We start from the raw sequence: 27,837 nt of genomic DNA, 5'->3' as shown, positions 1-27,837 counted from the left end.
GGACCAGGGTTTCTACGAGATGTTCCAGCAGACCCTGTGACCCGGGCACCCCCTGTCCCACCACTTGGCTACCCTGCCCTGGGCTGTCCCTCACCCACTCAGAGGCCATTCCCTCCCCACCCACAGCAGAAAGTCACTCCCGGGACCTCTGAAGGGTGCCAGGGTGGACGAGGTGCAGAACGGCCCCCACCAACCTCTGGCCCTCGATAGTCACTCGGAGTGACTGCCCAGTCAGGCCCTGCACCACCCCCAGCTCTCCCTCGGGGCAGGAAGTGGCCCCTTCCCAGCTGCTGCCAGCAGGGAGACCTGGCCACCTGAGGCCTTGAGGAAAACCTGCTGGGATGGTGGGGCAGGGACAGCTAGTCCCTCCCAGGCCAGGCGGCCTTCAGCAGGCCACCCCATGCTCAGCCAGGGGGACGGAGAGGAGCTGCCTGGACCTCCTCCCAGGCTTCAGCAGCTCCACGCCAGCTCACGCCCAGGGCCAGGTCGGGCTGGACTCCCTTACACAGGGCATGACCTACACCCAGGCCCTGCTCCCGGATGTCCCGGGCTGTCCAGCAGGATGGGACAGAGACTGGAACTGGATGGATGGGGCCACAGGTCAGGAGTGCCCTGCAGGGGGGGAGGGCTGGGGACCAGGAGCCTGGGGGGGCAGAGGGGGCAGAGAGGAGCCCGGGGTGGGCAGAGAGGAGCCGAGTGGCAGACAAGTTTATTCCTCCCCTCCCTGTCCGGCAGCCACCCAGGGGGCCTGGCGGTGGCCCCAGCGTGTGGGCAGGGTGGGTCTGCTGCACCCTGGCACTCAGGACTTCTGCCGCACCAGATTCACATTCTCAGTGGGCGGGGCAGGTGGGAGGGGCAGCCACCGTGTCCTCCCTGGGCAAGGCCGGCTGGGCACCTGGGTGGTGCCCACTGGGACGCCCCAGTGGACCTGGCAGAGCGGCAGGAAGGCTTTTCCGCAGACTGGGGGATAAAGTGACTGAGGCAGTGACAAGGTCGAAAGGGGCTAGTGAGGCTGGGGCGGAAAGTCTCTCACGTCCCGCGGACGCGCAGCGCTGGCCTCACACCACGCTCTGCCGGCCCCCCGCCCCCTCGAAGCCGGACACCCCCGAGCCGCCGCCCCGGCCAAAGTCAATGAAAATCCCTTCGGAGTCGGAGTCCGCGGACTCCAGTGTCTGGTCCACCAGGGTCTCGGGGCTGGAGGAGGGTGGGGAGCTGCGGGCAGGGCCCTGTGCCGGCGGCTGGGCAGGGGGGTACAGTCTGCTGGCGCAGGGCCCCAAGTGGGGCGTCGGGGAGGCCCTGAAGGTGCCCGCGGGGCCCTGGCCAGGGGAGCCGGCGAAGCCCTGGGGCTCGGGGCAGGACGTCATCTCCGACACCGAGTGCCTGCGGATGCCCGGGCCGGTGGCTGCCGCGCCCTCTGCCTCGTGCTCGGCCACAGGGTTCAGCAGCGGCGTGTTGTAGCTCTTGGAGCGCACCACGGGGTTCTTGGCCAGGACGTCCCCGGAGCGGGAGCGCAGCAGGCGCTTCTCTGGAGGGAGACACAGGGTTTCAGGCCTAGTGGCCCCTGGCCTTTGCCCCCAGCACCTGGACCCCACATGCTCCAGGCCCTTCTGCTGGGCAGACACTGCCTGCCCAGCACTGACCCTGCAGGAAGGGCCACGTGGGCTCTGGCCACGCTCCCGCAGTCCCCCGTGCCAGGAGGGGTGTGGGACTTCACCGGCAGTGGGACACCAGTGTTCCCAGCCTCAGCCTGGGCAGTCAGCAGGACCTCAAGCAAGCCGCCCAGCTTCAGGCCTTCACCTGGACTGTGACGGTGTCAAGAACCTGCCGGACAGTGACCTTGGGCCTTGGCCTCGCCACCGTCCAAGTCTAGAATCTTAGGTGCCAGTGCATTCCTGGGCCACCTGGCTCCCGCCCACCCGAGGCTGGCATGCCGGGGCAGGGGAGGACAAGCGCACGCAGTCACAGGGTGGCTGGAGCTGTGACGAGGGCCCTGCCAGGGGGTCGGGCTGTTTGGAGCCGGGGAAAGCCCGTCACAGATGGCCGCTGCGGACCACTGTGTGCTGGGCGGCAGACTGGACGGGGCGAGGGCAAAAGGGGGACAACTTGGCCTTCTGTGCAGAAGGCGGGCAGGGGAGGGCAGGTCTCATCCTGCCGTCCCCTCGTGACCACCAGGTGCAGGGCTGAGTGGTCCGGGGCCTTGCCTGGACACGGAGGCTGAAGGACCCTCCTCAGCGGGGCTGGGGTCCCCCTGTCCAGGCCCCACCCCAGCAGTGCCTAGTTCTGTCTCTGCCTGAGTGAGATGCAGCGGCCATGGGCATGGGGCTGCCATTCCAGATGTGAGGGGAGTCCCAAGTGGCCCTTGTACCACTACGGTCCCCTCGGCCCAGGACGCTCGCCACCCGTCAGCCCAGAGTCTCTGTGGGGACTCACTGGTCTCCCTTTCCCGCTGGACCAGAGCCCATGAGGGTGGGGCCGGGCCATGGACTGAACGGACCAGGGCAGCACGGTGGCCGGCTCCTGCTGCCCGCCAGGTGGCCCCAGCTCCCCTCCCCGCCACCAAATACCTGCCCAGGGCTCGCCCAGCTCTGGGCTGACGCCTGGCGGCCTCCCATCCCGACAGCATGGGGGGGCCCTGGGGCTCTGCGGGGATCCCTGCCCCTGCCTGGTGCCACTCCCACCCCCGGGTCTCTGTGTGTCCCCGTCCCGCACGGCAGGGCTGTGGCCCTGGACTTCCTGTCTGTCCACAGGAGAACGGGGGCAGTGGTCACCCCAGCCCAGGGCCCAGGTGACCCCTACCCAGGATGCAGGAGTGGGAGGAGGGGCCCTCGCTGGAGAAGAGGCCACAGGTGCCCAGGTACGGCGACACCACCTTCTGGATCAGCACCTCCAGACGCAGGTAGTCCTCCGTGACGCCCCTGGGCTCGTGCACCCCCTGCAAGAGTGTGAAGGTCACACGGGGACAGGCAGTGAGCACGTGACGCCCATGTGGGGACGATGACCCAGCCTCTGCCTGGAGGGTGGCGGGGGACGTCCTGCGGGTTCACACCGTTCTGCTTCCCGTCCTGTGGGCCCTGCTGCCCCGCCCGGCACAGGCAGCGAGTGGACACACTCAGACCCCATCCCCGGGGCCCCAGGGAAGCTGTGATCCTGGGGGCTCAGGGACACACAGCAGAGGCCCTCCACACGTGCTGGTCAGCAGCTATGACCTCAGACCCACCCAAGGCTTGAAACAGCAGGGGCCAGGTTCAGTTGGGGACCAAGACAAGGCCGGTGACAAGTTCAGCAAGAGACTAGGACAAGGTCCTCAAGGTGAGGGGAGAGGCGGCAAGTGGGGCGAGGCAGAGGCCCGTGGGAGGGGTGGCCCTGGGGGAGGTGGGGACCATCTGAGGGCTGCAGGAGGCATGGCGGCCACCTGGGGGCAGCGCCGCACAGGCCATGGCCACTTCCCTCCCTGGAGTTCTCTGGGGAGAGACCCTGGGGCATCTACAGCCCAGCCCCGAGCTGCCTGCTGCTCACAGCACCACAGAAGGTGGCCTTCCAACTCTCCCTGCGGCCCTCACACCTGCCCTGCAGGGCCTGACCCCTTTCTCCATCACAGAGATGAGGAACAGGCCCAGAGAAGTCCTGGAAGCTCCCAGCCTAGCCAGACCTGACAGCTAGAAGTGCCACCCACGGTGGGCATCCAGCTTGGCAGCCAGGACAACCTCAGGCCTCCGGCCCAGCACCACTCTTGACCCTACCAACCTCACCTTCCAGCCCCTGCCTCGCTCTAGAATCTGGACAGCTCCCTTCTGCCCCCAGGCCGACCGACAGACCCTAACTTTAAAGGGACTCCATGCGCCCTGGGGGTTGAGAACAAGGAACAGGCAAGGCTCTTTCCCTGCCTGTAAGATGGGCTGGCAGTGCCTGCTGCCTCCCGTGGTGATGGCAGGCCGTGGGGAGCGCCAGCGTGCAAGAGGCACCCAGCTGCCTGGCGCCGCCCTCTGGACAGGTGTCCCGCCCTGCTGCGGGCCAGGCCGTGCTGGCTGGTGAGCTCCAACGGAAGGACGCTGAGGTCCCTGCCCGTGTGTGGGCCCCCAGCACAGGAGGTAAGGACAGCGTCCGCCCAGGAGGTCAGCCCTGGCCCACTCCCTCCCGGGCACCTGCAGCCTCTTCTGGCCTCGTCTGTCCCTCCCTTACAGATTCCCTCTCCCCAGTCACGGGTCCAGAACCCTGGCCTTCAGCTCCACCTCTGGTGCTCCCATGGCCTGTGCCCACCAGGCCCCACCCAGTGGCCCGGCTGCGGCCCCGCCACCCACCTGCAGTACCAGCAGCATCTGCACAATGGCGGGCGGCACGCGGGCATGGGCACGGGCCAGTGCGTCCTCCAGCTTCACGCTGAGAGTGATGGTGTTCCGGAACAGCAGCAGGGCCAGCTGGCGCACCGACGGCTCCTTGCCCTGCGGACAGGGCGCTGCACCCATCTGCCCGCCAAGAGGGCTCCACCCCGCCCACCCCGGGTTATGGGAACAGGCCACTGACCCTCAGGGCCCCTGTACCTCCTGTCTTCCCAGATGACCCCTCCCACAGAGCCCAGGGCCCTCCCGGCTCCCCTGGCAGGGACAGTCCTGCACTCGGGGCCAGGTGCCTGCTGCTCAGCTCTGCAGGGCTCGGAGGGGCCTCTTGATCTGCCTCTCACGGGCCGGTCCCGAGAAGCGCAGGAAGGCCAGGGCAGGAGCGCGTCACCACCCTGTCCCACGTGGCCGGGCACCTGCACTGGGTAGAAGATGGCCTGCAGTGTGGGCAGCACGTCACTGAAGAAGAAGTCCCAGGTCTCTGCCAGGGAGTCCAGCAGCTTCTGTCCTGTGGGCACAAGGAGCTGTCACTGCCTGCCCTGGACAGATGACGCCAGTGGATCCTTCTGCCCATCCAGCACGAGGAGCCGAGGGCCCAAGCCAAGCCCTAGAGGTACCTGCCCAGGTGACATTGCCTGCCCTCTGTGCTCAGCCTGCCGCCTACAAAACAGAGGCATGACAGGCCAGAGCCAGTGGGACCCCATGAGACTAAGCCCAGGCGCTCAGCACACAGTCCAGTGCCAGGCGGCCAGTCCTGTGTCCGCCACACAGGTGTGCCCACAGGAGCTGCAGCTCAGTCTCCCCACCCCCACAAGACCCTGCCGGGTGGGTGAGGAGTCGTCCTCCTGCCTGCTGAACGCGTGCCCACAGCCAGGCCCGATGCTGGACATCAGGATCCATTAATGGCAGGGAGCTGGGCCTGGAAGACGCTGGACAATGGTGGGCGTGACCTCCATGGTCAGTGACCTGGGCTGCAGTGTCAGGTCTCCCCCCAGGGCCTGGCCACGCTGCCTGTCTGCTTGTGAAGCCAGAAAGCCCACTTCACCAGGGGAGCGTGCCCAGGTCAGCAGGAGGTGACATCCACGCCAGGTTTAGGAAGTAGCTGCCAAAGAGGGGGGCGTTCTTGGTACATGAACACCCAAAGCAGGTGTGTGTGAGCAGGCATTCCCGCAAGCTCTGTGGGCATTTTGCTGGCCTGGGGCAGAGTGGCACTGTCCGGCGGGTGGGTGGCTCTCCAGGAACAGGGCAGCCGAGGTGCCCCAAGCTGGCTCTGGGCGCCTACAGAAGACACAGCTTGCAGGGCGCTGGCCTCTGGGCCTGGACTCAGCAGACAGCTGGGCCCGGGTCTGCGGGGTGCAGGAAGGAGCAGGCCCCAGCATGTGTCCCCTGCCCCTGCCGCCTGGAGGGACTCTGTGTTTGGGTCTAAGTGAAGGGGGGCGAGTCCCTGAACGTGGCCAGCCTGCCTCCCAGGCCACACTGCCAGGCTGCCCGGCTCTGGGTTTCCATGGGAACGCGGTGGCCAGCCAAGGGCCTTCGTCCGGCTCGCCTTACTTTCCTGGGGCCTTGTACCCTCACCCCAAACCCCCCAGGACCGGGTAGGTGCAGGGCACCAGGGGCAGCCCCGTGAGCAGGCCCTGCCTCCCGTGTGGCTGGCCGCTGCTCTCTGGGAGGCCAGCTCTCACCTCCTGGGTGGCCCGTACCTGGCTGCCAGGGCCAGGAGGCCAGCAGGGAGGCGGGGATGGGCGGATGCCTGCTCCACAGCAGAACTCTGCCCACACACAAAGTCCCTCAGTTCCCTGTGTCGCGCAGGAAGAAAGGCTGCTCAGTCCCCGGGGCTGGCCGTGGGGCAGCCCTGGGCACCGGCCAGGCCGGTGTTCCGCTGAGCTCAGGCCATTCTCCAGCCCACGGGGCGGAAACGCTGCGGAAAGCAGACGTTGTAGAACACAGAACCCAGGCCCCGGCCAGGCCGCAGGCCGACAGCCCAGGAGGGGAGCCTTGTCCTGGGCCAGGATCCCACTGGGGGCTGCCGCTGAGTGGGGCACCTGGGGGCTGTGGGGCGGTCAGGGGCTGCTCTGCACCTTGCTGTGTGGCCCAGGGAAGTTCCTCAGCAGCCCTCAGTGGTGCCCTCTGTGCAGCGGCCTGAAGAACACCCCATGGGGTCACCGGGGACAGGCAGCTCGGCGTCTGCTCTGGCATGACACCTCAGGGCCGGGCTGACCGCTGACCCCGGGCCCCAGGACCCAAGGTCAGCAGTGCAGGGAGGGCTGTTGGGCCCAGGGGCAGCCAGGCTCCATGGGGGCTGTCACCCGGGTAGGTCCTTCCTCAGCTCAAGGGTGCTGAGAGCCATCGTGCAGCCCAGGGACAGGAGTGAACCTGGCCGGTCCAGCTCAGGGCCCCCAGCCACACCCTGGAGACCACAGGGATGATGAAGGCCAGAGGGCAGTGACCAAGGCCACACGGGAGAGCAGCAGGACGCAGGGACGCCTGGCGGGGTGTGGCCAGAGCCCAGGAGCACGGCCAAGAATGCGGGGCTGCTGGTGGCGCCCGGTGGGCACAAGGCCTCCCAGGGCTCCTGCTGGAGAGCCTGGGCCTCGGCCACCTCCCGTCCCGGGAAGCAGCCCTCGGCCTCCACCTCTCCTCTCTTTCCTTGTCCAGGAAGGCCCTGCTTGGCTGGCGTCCAGGGCCTGCTGGAGGCTAGAGAAGGGCTGCCCCGTCCCTGCTGGCCTCCTCCTGCACAGCCTGGCTGGGGCCTGGCTGGGGCCTGGCCGGCGGCCACTCCTCTGGGGAAACCCGGGCGGGAGCAGGACAGGGCGGCAGGGCAGATGTCCTCCTAAACTCGCCACACATGAGGCCCTTAGAGGCCGACTGCTCCGTGCAGCCCTGCCAAAGGACAGCGACCTTCCTTCCCCAGGCCACCTCCCCCTTACGTCAACCACACTGGACCCTCACCAACTTTCCACGTCTCTGTCCCCAGCTGTGAGTTTCTGCAGGGCAGGCCCTGCATCCCTCCACCTCCAGGTCCCCAGAGACCTCCAGGGCTGACATGCAGGGAGCACCCAGGAGGAGCCCTGGGGAGCTGGTCCACCCTACAGCGCTAGAGGGGGCACCCAGACTGGGCAGGACGTGGTGTGCCTGTGGGACCTGGGAGCTGACAGCCAGGTGGTGACTCCCAGCCCAGAACTCGCTGCTGTCCCCGGTGCCCAGGGAGGTTGGACACGGCCTCCTAGGCTGCCCTGTCAATTCCGTCAGCCACCAAGTGCCCGCTGGGAGGCCTGGAGGACACAGGAGGTGGTGACCGAGCTCCGCCAGGCCACACGGAGCCTCCCTTCTCTGAGGCGCCCTGGCTGTCCCGGCTGGGCTTGCCCCATGCTCCCAGCTCAGCCCACAGATGCTGCCTGCTCAGGAAGCCGCCCGACCCCCCGGGGCCAGGGCTGAGCTGCGAGTCTGCTGGGCTGGCAGGTGTGCGGGGCGCGCCTGGCAGAGCGGAGACTGGTGTCGCAGGTGCTCCACAAGTCCCCGGAGCCTGAGCCAGCACCCGGGCGAGCAGGACTCTGCAGGGGGCTCTTCCCGCCGCTGCCCTGCCCCATGCCACACCTGCCGAAGGGCGCTGGCACCTGGGCTACTGCCTGAGGCCCTTGGATGCCAGAGGTCAAGGCCACAGCCTCCTGCCAGGCCAGAAAGAGAGGCCACTGGGACTGCCACCACTCCTCTCTGCAGTGTGGCCACAGATAGCCTATCACCACTGCACTGTCCCCATTTGGGAACAAGGACCTGAAGTCTTCATAAGGTGGAATGAGCTTTGAGAAAGCTCATCTGACTGCCCTCGCGACGCTCAGTCCACAGCTCCTGGCCCTGTCCCTGTTCCTTCAGCTTCTGTCTGAGCCAGCTCCCCTCCAGCCGCCAAGTCCCCGCGCAGTTCCTCCCAGGACCCAGGACAGGCTCTACCCGGCAGCAAGTCCCCAAGGGCAGTGAGGAGAGGCAGGGCCTTCCCTGGCGGCCAGGTCCTCCTAGCTGCGTGTGTGAGGGAGGGACGCTCTCCCTGAGGTCCGCTGCCTGAGGCCACTCTGTCCCCCAAGCCCTCTGACCAGAGCACGACTCCTCCGGCCCAGAGCCCTGGGGACCAGGCAGAGCCCAGCAGGCCATGACCCTGGCGTGCACTCGGGCCAGGCCACTGTCCCATGGTCCCAGCAGGCAAGCCGCAGGCAGGTAGGTCCCTGCTGTGGGGCCACCACTCACCCTCGTAGAAGCGGATCTTGTCCCGGAGGATCACCATGCCCTGAGTCAGCAGCTGGTTCTGGAAGCAAGCAGAGGGTCGTCACTGTCGCGGTGTGCCCTGGGGTGACCAGGCCCACGAGACCTCACAGGCCACCAACAAGCAGCTGGGCCTCAGGGGCAGCGACTGCCCAGGGCCCACCACCCACTATGCAGAGCCTGCACCTCAGGCTGTCACAAGGCAGGAGGTGGCGGCAGGGACGCCCTCCAACACGCGGGCTGACCTGGAGCCTCCTGGGCTGGGCTGGGCTGGGCAGGCCCCTGCGCACCCCTTCCTGACGCCTGGCTCCTGGCCACACACGGGGGACCCAGGCACAAGGCAGGTGGCTCGGCCAAGAGCGAGGTCTCTATGCACCTTCCCAGAGCCGAGGCGGGGACGGCCCAGCCCACCCGTGATGCTGCTTGCGTCCCTACGAGGAGCAGTGTCCCCAGAAGGAGATGGAGCACGGCTCATGGGGACAGCGAGGACTTCAAAACCAGGGGCTGGGCTGGGCCACTGCTCCTGAGGCCGGGAGATGGCTCTACCTCGTGGTGACGTCAGCAGGACTCTGCCGACACGCCAGCACCCCGGATCTGTGCTTGTCTCCGTGAACAGCGAGGGATAGCCCTGGGACAAACCCCGTGAGGCTGCCACGTGATAACTTTAAAAAGCCCTAAGACCCCGTGAGCTGGACCACTGCCTGTCCCCGTCCTGGGCTGGTGCCTTGCCGGGCCTGTGTGGGGGCCTGGAGGGGCCCTGGGCACCCACACCACCTGGCTGAGCTCAGAGCACCGTCCCATGCCCTTGGCCCTCCTGGCTGCGTGATCTCGGGTCAGTACAGCCACCTCTCGAGCCTCTGGCTCCTGAGGGCTCAGGCCTGTGGCTGCACAGGTGGCCCAAATACCACATCTGGGGTCCTGCACTGGTCGCTGGGTGGGGGTGGACAATCACCAGCACCAAGTCCTCTTGGTGTCAGGGACGTCACTAAGACTCACCTGCGTCTTTCTTAAGCACCACAACACCCCACACTGGCTAGATGGGGACACCAAGCCACGCGAGGCAAGTCCTCGCACTCCCCTCGCAGGCTGCGGTGCAGCTGGAGCCACACCCAGCAACAGCAGGTGACCCCGTCCTCCCTGGCCAGCAAGTGCCACCCACCTGCAGGTACTCCGTGAAGAAGGGCCCGAGCTCCGTCTTCAGCAGCTGCCTGTGGGCGGGAGGGCAGACGAGGGTGAGCAGGAGACCACACGGGGGACCAGAGAGGGGGGCCGGGGGCCGAGGCCATCCGGGCAGCAGGAGACCAACCTGTAGCTCACAGCGTGGGGGTGGGCGCGTGGGCCGCCAGCTCGGCAGGCCTGGGCCTGCTGCGTGTTCCAGGCTCCCGGGACCCCTGTGCGTCAAGCACGCCGCCTGAGCAGCCTCACAGAGGGGCGCTGTAGGGTCCCCAGGACAGCGAGGACCCATCTCCCTCGCTGCCTCAAGCAGACATGCAGCAGGGCTGGGCCCCCACCACCCGGCTCAGGGCCCTCCGCAGTGCCCAGGCCCCGGAGCTGACAGCCTGCATCTCCCGAGTGTCCTCTCCTTTACTCCAGAGCAGCTCGCTCAGTCTTCAGGGACCCACGGCAGGTGCTGACCAGGGTCCCCTTTTTGCAGGAGAGGCAGAAGCTCAGAGAGGTCAAGAGTCTGGTCCAAGGCCACACTGCACACGGCAGCATTAGGATCTGACACTTGTCTTTCACTTGATGCTGACAACCTCTCCCATCGAGCGCCTCCAAGGGCCTGAATGACATCACTGCGCCCACCACAGGCTGAGAACACGGGCACCAGCTCATCCTCACCAACAGTCTTTTATGTTCTGAGCCAAACTGATCAGAAACTGCAATTTAAAAAGCTGCTTTAGAGAAACTTTTAGACCAATCCTGAGCTGGGCACAGTGGCACCCGCCAGGAATCCCAGCGACGCAGGAGGCCGAGGCAAGAGGACCGCAAGTTCCAGGCAGCCACGGGCGATTAACAGAACCCTGTCTCAAAGTAAACAGGGCGGGGGCTCAGTGGAAGAGCAGCCCGGGCTCCATCTCCAGCACCAAAAATAAACAAATAAACAAAATAAGCCGGTTCTGAATCCCTGGCCCCATTCTGCACGGTGCTGACATGTGAGTTCCACTAACCAGGGCTTAGCTGCCGCCAGTCCCAACAGCTCAGTCCAAGTTTCCGTTCCCTTGGCATTAGCTGAGCAACTACATAAAGCACAGCGGCTCCGCCAGTTCCCAGGCACCGCTCACATGCAGATGACGGATGCACCTCATGATCAGTAACCAGCAATGTCACTTCTTTCAGAGTCACTGATTGGTCCCCGAGCCTCCAGCATCCAGCTCGAGCCCAGACAGTGAAGGGTGCAGCTGGGCTGTCCACTCGGCTGCCTGTGGTGAACCCAGGTGGTGTTTACAAAACGGGCAAGAGAAAGAGGGGTCAGCCAAGAAGGTGCAGCAGGCACGAGGTTCCCGCCTCATGGGGGGTTGGGGGGGGTGAAGTTCCCCAGACTCACTGCCAGTTGAGGGCGCGGTGGAAGCACACCTCACCCACCACCCGCATCCTGGCCCACCCAGGCGTGCTGGGAACTCCCCTCAGCCACAGCCGAGCAAAACCTGCACAAAGCCCGCTTCAAACCAAGCGAGGAGCAGCTCGCGCTGCGCATGTGCTGACCCCACGTTCACCGTGAAGGGCAGGGTCGCCTGTGGCTTTCGCACCGCGGTCAGGTCAAAACCCGGGCGCTGAGTCTCCGGCAGTAGGGATGGTCTGTCAGTGGAGGGGACGGTGCTGGGTGGGGACGGCCGCTCAAACTACACTGAGAACATTTTTCATTTAAATTATTTTAAAAACTTTGAGACAGGGTCTTGCTGAGTTGCCCAGACGGCCTCAAACCTCAATCCTCCTGTCTCAGCCTCCAGAGGCAAGTCACCACACCCAGCTTGGTAAGTCCCGTGGTCCTGTTTTTATAACCAAGAAATAAAATGCTCAGCGTTCCTAATGCTATATTACCTTGTCCTAAACAAAGATCCACTTTTACTTTGGGGGCTGGGGATTGAACCCAGGGGTGCTCTGCCACCGAGCTGTATCTCCAGCCCTTTTTATTTTTTAAGGCCAGGCCTAAATTGCTGAGGCTGTCCTTGAACTTGGGATCCTCCTGCCTCGGCCTTCCTAGTTGCTGGGATTTTTCCTGTTGCTCGATACGTCTAGAGCGAACAGTACGAGCTCCTAATATCTGACGAAAGTATTTAAGACCACAGAAGAGTCGTCGGCCTCGACATGGCTTACCAAGGCCACTCTGCAGTGTCTACACACGGACACCTCTAGGGTCTGCCCTGCTCAGCAGAAAGAGGAACCGCTGGGTTTTTCAAAAGCAACACCTGGAAGAAAAAGCCCCAGAGGCTTGCTTCTGCAGGAGGCCACTCTTCCTGCTGTGGCCCGGGCCCTTAGGCGGGTGACAAAGCCAACTGTCCCTGCCTCTGATCAGCTGTGGCACTTGGGGTTGGGTGGGGCAGGCGGCCATGAACTTATCCTTCCCTGTAAAGAAGGTGGTCCTCGGGCCCTGAAAGGCCCTGGGGCAGCTCCCCATCCCGGGCAGCTGTGAGCTGGAGCCCGGCTCCCTCCACCAGGAGACTCCCTCCACCTGAGACCTCAGCGGAGCCCAGAGAGCTCCGTGCCCAGGCCGGAACCAGCACACCAGCCACTGAGATGAAGTGGCTTCCACATCCTGGCCACTGGGTTGTCACAGGCTTGAGGTTCAGACAGCACCAGCATGGGTTGTCGGGGGGACAGTGCTGTTCCCACAGCTGAGCTGGGCCAGTCACGGGCCTCGGCTCACAGCCCGACAGGTGGAAGGGCACCCCGACTCAGGGACAGGAAGCCATGGGTCAGCAGGTGGCGGCCCTGGGCCCGGCCTCACCCTGGCCAAGCTTCTCTTAGCAGGCTCAAGGCCAGCGTCCCCCTGCACAACTGTGAAATCAGTGGTGGTAGAACTGAGGGGCCCAAGTCCACATGGCAGCAACAGTGCCCGATGACCCTTCCCGGCCAGCTCTTGCCCAGCAATCCTCCTCCCTCTCCCTGACCCTCAAGAGAACCAGCTGGCTCTCTAAGGACCAAGCTGTGACCCCATCCCCACGTCCAGGCCGTCTGTCTCAAGGTCACCACACCTGAGGGCCACGCTGGGTGGCAGGAAAGGGGCACCACCCTGTGGAAGCCCGCCTGTGGGAGATGGGCACGGGGCGGGCTGCAGCGAACCTCAGGCCCCAGAGGAGGGGCTGCCCTCTGGGCAGAGCCAGGAGCTCACAGAGGGCAGCGCCAGGCCACAGCACCTTGGGCTGGTGCCCGGCTGGAGCCAGGAGGAAGGAGGGCCTCTCGGAGAACAAGGCGGCCGAGTGCCTGCCACACACTGCTCGCAGCCCACGGCAGACAGCAGCAGCCTCCAGGACGCAGAGGGGGGCTGCCTGGGACAGAGGCCCGGGGGCATTCTGCAGGGACAAGATAGGCTCGAGGACGACGTGCAGCACTGAGCAGGAGGGCCATCGAGCACCGGGAAGGGGGCCAGTGGGCGTGACCCACTGTGGTAGGACAGGCCGGGCGCCCACGGGGCATGACTACAGCCAGCAAGAGCTGTCCTCAGACCTCCTCCAGCTGTCCACCTCTGCACCTCTAAGGAAGGTGGCCAAGGCGGGGACGGGGAGACACGGCCAGGCAACAGGACTTCCTCAAGACCAAAAGGTCCTTTGGCTTCAAAAGACCCCATAGGACAGTGGAAGGACAGGCAGGCGGAGAGAGCCGTGCAGCAGGGTCTAGGCCACGTGCAGAGACTCCAAGTCACAGCGGGAGGGTGTGACCAGGCTCTCCCACAACAGCACCCAAGAAGGGCTCGGTGTGGTCAGCGTCAGGGGACCACCCAAGGCCACCACTCCACTGCACACCGCAGGCATCCCTGGACTTGGCAGAGTGGGCTGACTCACCAACTGTCAAGTGCACCCTTTAAAGTCGCTCTAGCGTCCACGCGCATGCCACCACGTCCTCCCAGAGCACATCCATCACCAGAAGAGCCCCGCCCCGCGGGGCTCCTGGGCTGCACGGGCGGGGCAGCCTCCCTCGGCCCAGCGCTTTGAAGGCTCATGCCAGCTAGAGCGTGTCAGGCTTCATGTCCATTCACCGGGAGCTGGACACAGCTGTCCCTGCCCCTGGCTGTCATGATGCTGCTGCCCACGTCTGTGCACAGGATCTGGTGGGACCTGTGGCCTCGTCTCTCCCAGTCTGTGTCCAGGACTGGAGCTGCGGGGTCCCGTGGGAACTGCTGGGTTCCCACGTCCACCACCGGCCTCCCGCTGGGTGGTCTCCCAGCCCAGGTGTGTGGGCACTCGCCACATGGGCAGGATGACGGGGCCACCTGAGGTGCACCTGGAACGTCGACTTTCAGAAGCGGCACCGGCACACCCGCGTGCACACACATGGGGGCAGCAGGGGTGAGCAAGGTGCCTGCCCGGCCCTGCCCTGCCCAAGCTGGGCCCCGCGAGGGATGCCCCTCAGGGAGCAGCTCCCCTCCACAGCCCCAGCCAGACACACAGGACCAAAGCTAATCATCCACTTGGATTCCGCCCCTAACCAGACCCACTTGATCCAAGGTGGGCACGTGGTCAGGGGGAGCTGGTCCAGGCGGGCAGTTCTGAAGGACCCCAGGCCCCAAGTCCCAGCTCACTAGCTCTGCGACTGTGAGCAAGCCACTCAATGGCCCCATGCCTCAGTCTCCCCATCTTCCAAATGAGACAGTAAGGCCCAGGGCTGCAGTGCCAAGTGGGCGAGAGGACAGACGGGCACTCTGGGTGCAGGGTGGTGCCCGGCGAAACTCCCGCGAAAGGCCTGTCACCGTTACTGAAGGGCTCCTGACACTCCATCTCCACCTGGCTAAGACCAACGTTCCCCAGACTGCAGTGCCCACAGCAGCTCAACATCCCCGTCAGGCCTCTCCTGTGTCGGGGCAGGCAGTGGCCAGGTGACCGCCATGGCCCGGGGCCGTGGGGAGGTGGCCGGGGCGGGGCTCTGCCAGCACTCTGCTTGGCATTCCGAGGTCCCCCTGCCCGTTGCTTCAGCACCAGGAGGCTCTCGAGGCCTGTTACACACCCGTTCCCCGAGCAGATGCAGGTAAGAAAAGCGGGGAGCAGAACCCCACAAGGGCCAGGGAGACCGGAGTTTCTGTTCTCCACGTGATGCCATCTTCCCTCCCTGGGCTCAGCCGACCCTTGTCACAGGTACCTGCTCACCGGTCCTTACCCTTCCCTCTCACCTCGGGTGACTAGGGGAAGCTTCCCTGACTCTTTTTCCATATATGCTTTTCACATGGGGACAGGGTAGCATGGGTCAGGGCTGTGTGACCCTGGGCAAGTAGCTCGACCCCTCTGAGCTCTGGCTTCCTCTGCCAAAGGCTTCCACCTGTAGCTGCCTGCTTCACAGTGGTGCCCTGAGGGTGCTCCCACCCTCGTTCCCTGCTCGTCACAGGAAATGAGAGGAGTGCTGGGCTGTATTGCCTTTCCCCTGGTCATTAGGCAGGTGGGTCCTTCCGCTCTGACAGAATAAAGGCCCTCCGTGATGTGACGCTCCACACTGGCAGGGAAGGGCGTCATCTCATGCCACTGTCCACGTTCCACCCGCTTCCCCGGAAGGATGTCCCGGGAGGGGTGGAGGCGCGGGCCCCCGGCCCAGAGGCTGGCTGAGGTCACGGGGGTCCAGGTCCTGGCCGTGGCCGCTGCCCACTCAGGCCTCGCCGTCTCACCAATGCGCAGTGCAGCAGGAGCTCGCTGTCCCCACCCACCAGGCCCCAGGAGGTGGTGGACACTCACCGGACACCTTCGTTGAGGCTGAAGAGCTCCTGGTCGGGCAGCCCCCTGCGCTGGAAGACGGCGATCACCCCGTTGTGGATGCTGTGGCCGGGGAGAGAGGAGGGTCATCACCCAGAGGCCCCTGTCCCCCCCTTTCCTGCTCAGCAGCTCGAGAGCAGGGAGAGGGCAGGGACGGGCAGGGCTGGCTGGTCCCTCAGGGCCCTGTGCACACCCAGATTTCAGCCCTGGCCTCCGTGGAGCGAAGGCCTGTGTCAGGGGCCTCCTGGTCACCTCTGCAGGCCGCTTGGGCACCCTGCACCCGCCACGGCCAAGCCTCGGCCAGCTCCACCTCCTCCCCAGCCTCCCCGCTGGGCTGGAAATGGGTGGGGAACACGCTGCTGGCCTCTCCTGCCCCCACTGTCCACATCCCACTGACCAGCCTGCTCAGGGTCTGTTGCCTTGGGTCCGTCTCCACCTCCACCCACCCCCTACCCCTCGTGACCCTGGCTCCCCAGCCCACCAGGGCCAGCTTCCAGGTGGCCCCAGCCAGTGCGGTCAGCAGAGCCCTGAGGGCTTCAGCCCCAGCTTGTTAAAGCAGGGTCCATGGGTGCCCCCTCTGAAGTCGGAGGGGACTCTGGTGACCACTCGGCTCTTGCTGAGGTGGTGGCTTGGGCTCTGCCCACTGGTCGGATGCAGACCCTCAGTGGAGCCCGTGGGCCCCAGCCTCTGGCGCCCATGCTCGCTGCACCTGGCCAAGGGCTCTACATAGAGCCGGCCGCCTCGCCTGCCCGCACCAGCCGGTGTGCGCCAGGTTCCCCGGGATTCCGCCTTCCCTCCAGACCTGACCCTCAGGAAGGAGGCCCTGCTCCTGACCGTGCCTCTCTGGCTCAGAGGAGCCGGGAACGTGCTCAGCCGAGTCGTGCTCGACTCCCCTGCCGAGTCCAGTCCCTCGGGAAGCCTGCCTGCATCCTCCTCCGGCCACCCTGTCTTGGCCAGCTGCTCCCTGGCCAAGGCCCCGTGTGACATTCCTGCGCCCCAGGCCCAGGCCCCCCGGGCTCATGCCCCACAAAGCACAGGGCCCCCAGGCTGGGCCATGTCTCTGGGTCTAGTTGTCCACTAGAGACTTCCTCCAGGAAGCTCTCCTGCCCTGCCCAACACCACTCACAGGCCAGTGTCCCACCAGCACCCCGCTAGTCCTGCCACCAGAGTCCCCAGTGGGGAGCAGTCCAGGGCTGGGGGCCCACATCTTTCTAGGGCTTTCTAGCGGGGGCTGGCTGTCACTGAAGCTCAGTACCAGAGCAGCTGCCACACTGACACTCCTCGGCCTGGAGGGACAGCTGGCCACACCTGCCACCCACAGCAGGAAGGGGGTGGCGCGCTCCTGGTGTCCTTTCATTAACCCTTTCCTGGGACTGGCTGCCCACTCTGCAGATGAGGAAACCGAGGCCAGAGAGGCTGAGTCCCACGCCAGACGACGCAGACCTAGCAACCTGGTGACCCGTGTCACACGCTCCACCTAGCCAGGGTCCCTGGATGGAGCCAGGTCTGGGTAGGGTTTCCGTCCCCAGACCTCACGTCCCGGCATGCCAAGGGGCTCCACAACTGGTGCCAGGCCAGAGGCCAAGGCCCGCCCTGCTAGGAGTTACCGCTGGCCTCTCGGCAACTGCTGGCCAAGACCAGCTGGACACGTGCCCCTGGCCTTGTTGCCGACCACCTAGGCTGACGCCCCCTTTGTGTGTCTGCCCCCCAGCACCTGCCCTGTGTGTGGGAGGGATCACCAGGGCCCGCGGGCTGCAGCAAGGGTGTGAGGCCCCCCAGGGCGGGGCCAGGTCCCGTGTGCAGACATGGACTGAATCCCAGGGAAGGTCTGGCGGGTCCCAGAGGGCAGCTGCCACCCTGGAATCCCCAGGGCAGGAAGCTCTCCGCCTGCCGAGGGAGGGGAGGAGCTCAGGGCTGTGGCAGGTGGCAGCATTGCTGGCCGTCCCTGGGCCCTGAATGGCAGCTCAGGGAGGGCTCCGGCCCGAGGTTGTCCTTGGGGCCTGGGGCACGGCCCCTCTGCTGTGCATGGCGGTCCCCTTGCTGGGACTCAAGCCAGGCCAAGGCCAGGCCAGGGGAGAAGGGGCCTGAAGACACCAGTGTGGGAGGACCCGGGGCCAGCTGGGCGCAGGTGGCCTGTGCTGCCCCACTGTCTTCAGGGACCCACCCCGATGGCCTGTCCCTCCTCCTCCCTAAGACACCTCTGGAGGAACCCGGCCTGCTCTGGTCCCCAGCCCAGAGGTAACTGGACAAGGTCCTCCCTCCTGCCTAAGGGCCCGCCCCTGCTGCTCCCTGTCCCTGGAGGGTCACCTCCCTGCCCTCAGGGCCAGGGCCCTCCTCTCTGGCCCTGTGTGGGCAGCTAGCCGGGCAGTGGCCTTCCTGGGGAAGAAGGTGGCTGCCTGGCTCTCAGCACCCCCACCTGAGGGGGACCCAGGAGGGGTGAGTGTCCAAAGCCCTTGAACCCCTGCCACAGGCCTCCAGGGCTGCGGGCCATGCCCCCGAGGCTCTGCTGTCCCTGTCCCCTCACCCCGACCCCACAGCGGACCCCGCACCTCCTGCAGCCCCCTGCACGGCCAGGTCAGGCCTGGGTCTGAATCTCGGCTGTGTGCCTGGCCAGGCCACCTAAGTCCTGTGCCTGGCATCCCCTCTACATGGTGGGCGGGGTGTGCAGTGCCTGCCCACGGGGCGTGGTCCTAGGCGTATGCCACAGGGAGGAGAGCGTGTCCACACCTGCCTGGGCCATGGATGGGCGGTCTTCTGCCTCCTCCTACTAACCACCAGTGGGCGGCGGGGACCGCTAGGCTCCAGGTCATAGAAGAAAACAGGCCAACGGGCTTGTCCCAGTGCCACCATTGATACCCAGCAAAGCCAGAACTGAGATGGGACGGTCCCCACCCCGCAGGCTGTGCCTCCCCAGGCCTCACCTGGACCCTTGGGGTGTGCAGGTTAGACCCCCCCCCCTCCAGCTCCACATTCTCCCCACAGTCCCAGTTGGGTAAACAAAACAACCTTCTGTGCCACTCGGAGGGAGAGGAAGGGTGGGGAGTGCCGGAGGTCCTCATGTGACTCGTCATCCCCCCAAAATAGAAGTGAAACCCCAGCTGTCCAGCCAGGGCCTCCTAGACCAGAGCTGGGCAGGGCCAGCCCAGGCATCTGCAGATGTTCTGGTGGAAACCCAAGGACCCCAGGGACTCCTGGTGGGCCAGAGGGGGAGCCCCTCACCCAGCAGGGAGAAGGTCCCTCCTGGCCCCATGTCCCCCCCCAGGGCAGCTTCCCATATGCGAGGAGGGTGGCCCAGTCCCAGGGCTGGGGCCCCCACGTCTTGACTGCATGCGGTGGGCACAGGTGAGAAACCAGGATTGAGTGTCACCCCCTACGGCTGGATGGAGGGCCCGTGGGCGCGGGCGAGGCTCCTGCTGAAGAGGGAGGTGGGGTCCCAGGGGGCCCATGCTGGGGATCCTGGCTGTCCCCCAGGAGGCAGGGTCCCATCTCCCCAGGCCCCAGAGGGCTTGGAGAGAAGACGGAGTGTCTGGTAGGGGCCCCTCCTCACTGTACCCCCCAGAGACCAACCTGGCCCCCAGCTGGCGGGCCCCTCCCCCCAGCAGCAGTCTGGCCTGGCTCCTCCTAGGACCCACAAGTCACCAGGGTTTTCTGGTGCTGGGGGCAGAGCACAGGGCCGTCCACGTGCTCGGTGAGTACCCTACCACCCAGCAGCACCCCGCCCCGCCAGCCAGGAACACGCGGCACATGAGAGGGCAGGAGTGGGCCCAGCCTGCGAGGGTCCAGGACCCTTCCCAGGAGGCTCACGGGTCCAGGTGGCAGGCACCTGAGGGCTCCGGCCCACCTGCCACGGACAGACTAGGGCAGAGGTGTGCCCATGTGCTCCCCGTGACTGTCTGCCCACCCTGGGCCACCTCTGCCTCTGGTCCCTCCCCAGTCCCCCACCCTCGGAGGCTGGGTTCTGACTGGCTGTGGCTGGGGAGGGAGAGAAGCTGGGTATGTGGGTGTCCCATGGGTGCTGTAACAAAGGGCCACAAGTGCCGGGCACAATGACACATACCTGTGATCCCAGGGACTTGGGAGGCTGAGGCAAGAGCAAGACCCTCAGCAACTTGGTGGGACCTCGTCTCAAAATAAAAAATAAAAAGGGCTGGGGGTGTGGCTCAGTGGTGAGCACCTGGGGGTGTGGCTAGTGGCAAGCACCCGGGGGTGTGGCTCAGTGGTGAGCATCCTTGGGGGTGTGGCTCAGTGGTGAGCACCTGGGGGTGTGGCTCAGAGGTGAGCACCCTGGGGGTGTGGCTCAGTGGTGAGCACCTGGGGGTGTGGCTCAGTGGTAAGCACCCTGGGAATGTGGCTCAGTGGTGAGCATCCTTGGGGGTATGGCTCAGAGGTGAGCATCCTTGGGGGTGTGGCTCAGTGGTAAGCACCCTGGGGGTGTGGCTCAGTGGTGAGCACCCGGGGGTGTGGCTCAGAGGTGAGCACCCTGGGAATGTGGCTCAGTAGTGGAGCACCCTTGGGGGTGTGGCTCAGTAGTAAGCACCCTTGGGCTTGATCCTTGGTGCCAATAGACAGTAGGTGGGCTGAGTGCCACAAATTTTCTAAAATGCTCCAGATCTGTCCTCGTGGTTCAGAGGCGGCCGACTCGCCTCAGCCTGGCTGGCTCAGCCTCAGGTGGGGTGGGAACCTCAGGCTGGGGCTTCAAGAGGACCCTCCTTGCCTTTTCTACTTCCAGAGCCCCCTGTTCCTTGGCTCCTGGCTGTTTCCTCGTCCTCAAGGCCTCTCTGCTTCTGTCACCCCTTCTCTGACTCTGACCCTTTGGTTACGCAGCGCCTCCCCTGCTAGTCCAGGGCCACCTCCCATCTCAAGACCCTTGACTGAGTGACAGCTGCGAAGTCCCTTCTGCCCCGAGCAACCCCACGTCCACAGTGCTGAGAACCAGGCGTGGACACCTTCAGGGGGCCCAGGGCAGCTCTGCCAGCCTCCAGCCCCAGGTCCAGCCTGACTCTGCCAGCCTCAGCCAGCCTGGAAGCCTTGGCCCACGTGCCTGCCTCGTAGGACCCTCCTGGGCTGGCGCACGCCCTCATCCCAGAGGCCAGGGAGGCTGAGGTCGGAGCCTCAGCAGCTGAGCACGCAGCTCAACCTCTACAGCCAGAGAAAGAAAAGAAGGACACGGCCTCCCTCCAGGGCTGCTGGGGGAGGCGTGGGTCGGACCTGGCTGGACACCAGCCCCAGCCTGACCACTGTGTGGACACAGGCGGCCCCTGCACCTCTGTGAGCCTTGTCTGTTCATCTGCAGAATGGGGACATCGAGCTCCACCTTGAGCGCTGTGGGGACAGGGGATGTCACCCATGCCCATGTCCCCAGCACAGGCTGGGGTATGGCTGCTGGATGTGAAATGGGGTATTTGTGATGCTGGAGGATGGGGCCAGTCAGTGCCTGTCCAGGACCAGGGGACAAGACAAGGTCCTGGAGACGCCTGCCTGTGCCCCCCACCCCAGAGCCAGCTGCTAGCTATGGAATACGGCTCTTCCCGCCAACACCCACCTCACCTGGCCCCAGCTGGGAACCTGCGTGTCCCTGGAGGATGGCTCTGTCAGACTGGGAACCTGTCCCAGTCCCTTTCCCACTGGGCTTGCTTCCCTATATAGGAGCTGTGAACAGCTGGCCACCCTAGGAGGTGCCCTGGTGGGGTCGTGAGAAGCAAAGCCCTGCCTGCTCTACCCTGGGCCTGCCCGGGGCACATCCCTGCCCAGGCCTCCGCTTAGAGCAGGGTGGACACCTGCGCTCCAAGGCCCCAGCCTCTGGGCAGGTCCGGGCTGGCGAGGAGGCGCTCCATGGTGGGTGTGCCTGCAGGTGGGCTTGGGGAGGTCTTCTGTGTGGTCAGCCCCACAGGGGGTTCCCAGACAGAGGTGGGGACACTGTCTAGGCCCTGCCTGAGAAGGCCTGAATACCTGGTGTGTCCCCCTAGAACCTTGGGACCTCTGTGGATCTCAGGCATCTTCCGGGAGTGTCTCTGGTGCCCCTGGAGGCAGGGGAGAAGCAGGGGCTGGGAGTGCGTCCCTGCCAGGAGACTCAGGCCTGGGTAAGCAGAGGGCACACCTGTGGGTGTGCCTGCAGGCCTGGCCAGAGGGTCACAGGGCTGCCCTGGCACCTCACCAGGCCAACCTCAGGCCCCAGCTCCAGAGGCCTGCACGCCCTTCCCCTCAGGATATACCCAGTGGTCACCCCCAGCACCTCCTGCTCCACTAGGAAGGATCTGAAAACACAGGTGGCCCTTCAGTTCAAGGGCATGACCTTCACAGGACTAGGGGCCCCAAGTGAGCAACAGGCACGTGCAGTGAGCAGGGAGTGGGGCTGCCAGGGTGACGCAGGGTCAGGGCCCTTCAGGGAGATGAGGGACGCCAGGTGGGAGCAGCAGGGACACCTTCAGAACCCTTGCAGACTCCTGTCCTCACCTGGCACCCACACCCCAGAAGTGCCCCAAGGGTGCGCGGCTCAGCCCAGGCCTGGCACAGGCCGGGAAGGGGCCATATCTGCCCATTGAAGCAGCGCAGCAGCCGCAGGAGGCGGCTTCGGTGGGTTCTAGCTCAGCAGCTGGCCTGGACCCCCTCAGTGCCCACTCGCAGGCCCCAGGGGCACGGGCCGCAATGCGGGATCAGGCCCCCGGCGCCATCACCTTCCAGAGCCGGCCTCTCCCTGCTTATGTCCTGACTGCTCCTCAGGCTCCCGCAGGCGGCTCTCTGGTAAGCCTGGGCCAGGCCAGCAGAGGCCAGCAGGGAACGAGGGGTGAGGGAAGGACTGGCGAGGGTGAGGGCATGGGCTCCATCTTCGTGCCAGAGGAGAGGGAGGTGCGGGAGCTCAGGGGTGGCGCCTGTGGTGGCTGCAGCGGGTGGGCCATGCACCCCCCCCACAGGACCCAGGACCTCAGCCGTGACCGGGAGGTGAGTCCTGGCAGGGTCCTGGCAGATGTGGTGGGTGAGGAGCCTGAGAGGAAGCCAGCCCGGGTCTGCGGTCTGGAGGAGGAGGCCCTGAGGAGAGGCTGGAGGGCTGCGCAGGAGCCTGGAGCCTGCAGAGGCAAAGGACATCGCCCTGGAGCGGCCAGGGGGCACAGCCAGCACACCTCGGTGGACTTCTGCCTCTGCAACTACGACAGAGTTCCTTTGGTTGTTTAAAGCCACAGGCTTGTGGTCATTTATTCCAGCAGCCCCAGGAAAATGATGGCAGTCACAAGACAAGAGGGGGTGCATCTTTGGAAATGAGGAGTCCAAGCTGTCCTGACCCTGCACAAGGGAGCCTGCCAGGAGACAGGGCAGCAGATGACGCTCAGGGACCAGGAGGGGACCCCTGGACCTCACTGTGTCCACTTTAGATGGGGAAGGCACTCTGACCCTGAGCCCAGCGCACACCTGCCCATAGAGGGGAGCAGGGCTTGGGCCCTGCATGTCCCGAGTGGTGCAGGCTGAGAGCCAGGCGAGGGGCAGGGAGAAGCAGGCTGCTCACGGGGCCTGGCACACAGCAGAAGCACAGGTCGCAGTAGGGCCTGCTGCACACGCAGGACAGGTGGGAGCTGACGGGGCCCCAGGCTGGGAGACATGGGCCGGCAGGAGCCACAGGACAGGGCCACCCAGTGACACACCAGTGGCAGGACTACTCAGGTGACCTCCCTGGGGTCCCAGAACTCACCTGAGACTCAGAGCCCCCAGGGTCACACAGGGTTAGGGAGGGGGTTCCTAAGTCTCCTGAGCAGGGACCCAGCCAGGGCTCCCACTTGGAAACCCCAGGAGGAGACTCAGCCTGGGTGGGAGGGGGCTCACAAAGCTGCTGTCTGTTGTGGAAGGTTCAGGAAGTGACCGACTCCCAAGGAGAACCCTGGATGCTGCCTCGAGGGGGTCTGGGGATAAGTTCTTTTATTATCTTTTTTGGCACTGGGGACTGGACCTGGAGGCACTCTAGCACTGAGCTACATTCCCAGTCCTTGTATTTTTTGAGACAAGATCTTGCTAAGTCACCCAGGCTTGAACCTGTGACCCTCCTGCCTCAGGGACTACAGGCGTGCACCACTGGGGCTGGGCTTGGGTTCCCAGTCAGGAGAACCTTCCACAGCCAAGCACCATGCTGGGGGCATCAGTGCATTTCCATGTTCAGTTCTGACAATAGCTCTGGCAGAGGCCACCATTATTCACCCATCTTATAGATAAAGAAATCAGAGGAGCAGAGATGTTAGATGACTTGCTCAAGTCCACACAGCAGGGTTGCGAATTAAAAGTCTGTCTGGCTCCTTCCCCTAAACCCAGGCAAGAACAAGAACTCTCCACCCTCAGTACTGCAGAGGAGGACAGGAACCTTGAGGCCCCAGGAGTCACAGGGCCGGTGCGTCTCCCCAGCAGGACTCCTCCTCCTCCTCTGCTCAAACTGTGCACCGGGAGGGCTGTGCATTCCCACCAGAGAGGAAGCAGGGCAGCCATGGCCCAGGCCTCAAGCAGCTTGCGACTTAGCAGACAGGCACACAAGTGACCAGGTCCTGCCTAGTGCTCAGACAGGGTCCCAGCTGGCAGTTCCGTGCCCACCAAGGTGCCCACGAAGGGTGGTATTAACAGACTAGACCTGTGTCCAAGTGGCAGCCAGGCTCCGGTGGCTGAACCCACAGTTTGGGTGGAGGAGCATGGCAAATGGCATCCGGAGCACTGCCAGGTGCAGAGGTGGAGCCGGCATCCACAGAACCCCAACGGCCTGCCTCGCCCCCTCAGCCCTTGGTCTCCTTTTGGTGGAAATTCCTATTCCTGAAAGTTGGACGCCAACAGATGGGCTTCGCAAACCCAGCACGCCCCGCACATACAGTGGCGGGAGGGGCTTCCCAGGCCCGCGCTGGGCTGGGGTCGGGCCTGGTGGGGGGGGGGGGAGGGTCTGGCCAGGACTGCCAGGCAGCTGCCGCACCCCTGCTGACAGCTGGGAGCGCAGGGTCCACTGGGGAGTCACCGCCCACCCTCGCCGGACTTTACACGCAGACACAGGAAGTGCGGCGGCTCCCCACCCGGAGCCCCGAGGCTCCCGGGCTCCCCTGCACACACGGAGAACACTTCCTGCCGTCACGCCCACCGGGCGCAGACGTGGAAGCGCCCCGGGCAGGGGGCGGCGCGCGGATTCCGCGCCGGCCCGGGCGCTCCGACCAACCCCCGGACCTCGCGGGCCTCGGTCTCCGCTCCGGGAACACGTTGCACTAAACTTCCCTCCGGCCCGCGCAACTCCGGCGGGCGGAGCAAGCTCTCCGCGAACGGCGGAGCGCGGTGCCCGGGCGCGCTCCTCGCTCGCGGCGGCCCTCGCCCGCGGCCAGGCTCCGAGGCCCCCTCCCAGGCGCCGGGACCCGGGAGGGCGCGGCCTTACCTGTTCCAGGTGGCGTTGGCGCAGGCCCGGCGCTGCTGTGTGCCCCGCTCGTCCGCGGCGGCGGCCGCCGTCTCTCTCTTGCCCAGGTCACTGAGGCTGGGCGAACTCATGAACTTCAACCTGCGGAGAGTCCTCATGGTGACCCCGGTGGCCCGCTCAGCGGCCACGCGCGCCCTGCGCCACGCCACGCCGCGGGCCCGGCGCTGCGCCCTCTACAAGGAAACTTGGGCGGGAGCAGGAAGCCGAACGGCCCGGCGGGGTCCCGCCCCGGCCCCGCGCCTCCGCCCCGGGCCGCCTGCCGGCCGCCCCGCCGGGTTAATCATTGCTCCCAGCGGCTGCAGCGCGCACGGTCAGGGGAGCCTCCGGCACTGGCCCCGCGCAAACGCAGGCCGGGGGCGGAGCCCGGGCCGAGGGGCGGGGCCTCCGAGAGGGGCGGACAGGGGCGTGGACCAGCTGGGCGCGGGCTCGACGCCCCGCCCCTGGCGGCCGGTGAGTCCTTCGGTGTGTGGTCGCGGGGGTCACACTCAGCCCCCTCCCCTCTTCTGAGGGCCACACGTGCCCACAGGAAGCCAGCGCACGCAGGACGCACAACCCCACCAACCCACAGCGACTGCGGCCTGCGACCTCACAATCAAGCCTCCAGCCTTCACGCCTTCCTCCTCTCGCGTGCTCGAGGAGGCTGTGCCCAGAGACCCCGAGACCCCTTTTCTTGACACAGGTTCCTCTGCAGTTCTCCCACAATTTTGGATCGAGGCTTTCAGCCCCAGAGGAGCCTCCGGCCAGGAGCCCCCAACCAGGAGCCCCCAACCAGGAGCCCCCAACGTGGCCGGTAGGACACAGACCCGCAGCTTCTGGCTGGCTGCCCGGAGGAGTTGCTGGACTGGGGTTTGAAGGAAGGGGGATCGTCATCCCATAGCAGGGGCCTGCCACGCTGTGGGGACCTGTCCCCCCAGGATGGTGGAAACAAGTGGGGCGTCCTAATCTGTGCCTGGGGCAGTGATTCCTGCCAGGGAAGCCGGTGTGCTGCTCAGAGCACTCTTGGAAGCTCCATCTCACAACCTCGTTCCCCAGCAGGAGACTGAGGCTCACAGTGGAACATGCCCAATGCTGAGCAGTCACCACGAGGCCAGGCAGGTCACCGCCTGGCGGGGCCTTCCCTGCCCCAGCTCCCGGGGTTCTCATAGGAGCTGACAGGCACCACCCCTTGCTGGAGGAGCCTGACCCAGAATGGAAGGCAACCTTGGAAGCAGTTGCTGCTCATTTCAACCCAGCCAGCATTCCTGGGCACCTACATCCCCCTGTCCTAGGGAGGCAGAGCCATGAGGGACCACTCCTGGTTCCCACAAACCTCCCACAGGGCCTGTCACCCTGAGACGGAGGCCCTTGTGAGCAACTTGAGCTGCCAGGATCCCCCTGCCCACAGTCGAGGACCCTGGGCTTGGGCACCCAGCACGCCTGGGCCAGGACCAGGGAGGACGGGACTGAGGTCAACAGAGGAGGCACTTCTGGTCTCTGTGCTGGAATGAAAGTGAGACGGTGACCAGCTATCCAGGGCTGGAAGGGCAAGGCACGGGAGGTGGGCTCCTCCTCGGCAGGTGTGTGCATGCTCAGAAGCTGTCCCTGGGGAACCTCTGCTGGAGAAGAGGGGGGAGCCTGCCTGGTCACCTTCTAGCCACACCCTCAGGTGTTCAGGTCGCCATATGGGTGCTCTCCATCCCTGGCCAGGTGTCTCAGCGGAAGGAGGCTCCCACCGCACTGTGTTTACAACGGTGTATAAAAGTGCCACAGTAATTACTGATCCGTATTTGGAAAGAGCACAACTGAGAATTTAGCCACCTGAAGACCAGCAGCTTCCCTGGGTTCCTAACAGGGCCATATCCACCACGCTGGCCTCGCAAGTGCCCAGGACCTGCTGTGCAGACTTAGACAAGCTGCTTCTCTTGAGCCTGTTTCCATGTGGAGGGGGTGGACACAGTTGTGACTCTTCCCTGAACCTGATGGCACTAGGCAAAGCCCTCTTGCCCTGTCCGCTGAGCCCTCCTCCCTTCCCCAGCTCCTGGCATCTCTAGCCTGGACCACAAACCCCTCCTGACCACTCTCTGCCCCACAGGCTGCTCTCTCAGTGGTGGCCCGAGCAGCCCTCAGTACCTCCGGTGCTGCCTGTGTCACGGTGCTGCATAAGAAGCCAGCCTTCAACCCTTTAGGGACCTTCAGGACCTGCCTGCTCCCCAGGCCCCAGAGCGTCCTCTCTGACTGACTTCGTCCTCAGTGCGGCTCAGGTTGGCCCTCCTGTCATTCGATGACTTTTTCTGACCTTGGCCATGAGCCAGGAGGGCAGGTACTATGACTGGTTCATCCCTGCATCCCTGGTCCATGCCCACCCGCAGTCAACGCTCAACAGATACTTGGTTGAGTGGCTGGATACACACTTATCTCACAGGAGGAACAGGTTAAATTAGACAGTACTGTGAAAAGGCTCAACAGAAGCCCCCACACCCAGATATGAGACTGTCACATCTCTGCCATTGGTGCTAATGTAGCAGAGCCGCCAAACCTTTGGATGTGCTGGGGCAGGGGAGAGCGCTCAGGGGAGGGCTGCTTTGTGTGCTCAGCACTTTGGGATGGGAGGAGCTGGGCTGGGGGAGATGGGAATGCTCTGGATGAGAATCCCAGGGAGAAGGAGGAGGGAAAGGGGAGAAGAGGGGAGGGAGAAAAGGGGAGGGAGGAGGGGGAGGGGAGGAGCAAGGAGCAGGAGGAGGAGAGAAGGGAGGGGGAGGGAGGAGCAGGAAGAGAGAGCTCTGGGGCTCTGGAGGGAGGGGCTTCGGTGCAGGAGGATCAAGCAGTAGGTAATCCAGAAGGTGGGAAAGGCTGAGCAATCCTGAAGGCATCTCTCATGAAGGGAGTGTCACACGCCTGTCATCCCAGCCACAAAGGAAGCTGAGGCAGGAGGGTTCAAAGTTCAAGGCCAGCCCAGGCGGCT

General features: G+C 65.2%; 1 protein-coding gene across 6 annotated transcripts in view; it reads right to left on the bottom strand.

Annotated features, from left to right (window-relative positions):
- Positions 1–692: 692 nt before the first annotated feature.
- Prr5 (proline rich 5) overlaps positions 693–27,837 on the bottom strand; it is a 52,677-nt gene continuing 25,532 nt past the window's right edge. For 5 of the 6 annotated variants that reach the window (XM_046429209.2, XM_046429212.2, XM_046429211.2 and 2 more), the window contains 8 exons: positions 24,858–24,977; positions 15,461–15,541; positions 9,745–9,793; positions 8,571–8,628; positions 4,751–4,842; positions 4,299–4,439; positions 2,797–2,932; positions 693–1,525 (listed from right to left, as the gene is read on the bottom strand). In XM_046429209.2, coding sequence (XP_046285165.1) covers positions 1,059–1,525; positions 2,797–2,932; positions 4,299–4,439; positions 4,751–4,842; positions 8,571–8,628; positions 9,745–9,793; positions 15,461–15,541; positions 24,858–24,977 — 1,144 coding nt within the window. In that variant the 3' untranslated portion in view covers positions 693–1,058. The remainder of the gene's footprint in view (positions 1,526–2,796; positions 2,933–4,298; positions 4,440–4,750; positions 4,843–8,570; positions 8,629–9,744; positions 9,794–15,460; positions 15,542–24,857; positions 24,978–27,837) is intronic. The other variant, XM_058574187.1, reaches the window with a different exon arrangement.

This window comes from Marmota monax, unplaced genomic scaffold, assembly GCF_021218885.2.
Source record: "Marmota monax isolate L192 unplaced genomic scaffold, Marmota_monax_Labrador192_F-V1.1 WCK01_AAM20220418_F8-fsc00051, whole genome shotgun sequence".
Lineage (NCBI taxonomy): Eukaryota > Metazoa > Chordata > Mammalia > Rodentia > Sciuridae > Marmota > Marmota monax.
The sequence above is the reverse complement of the archived record's forward strand: the minus strand, read 5'-3'. Positions and strand labels throughout refer to the sequence as shown.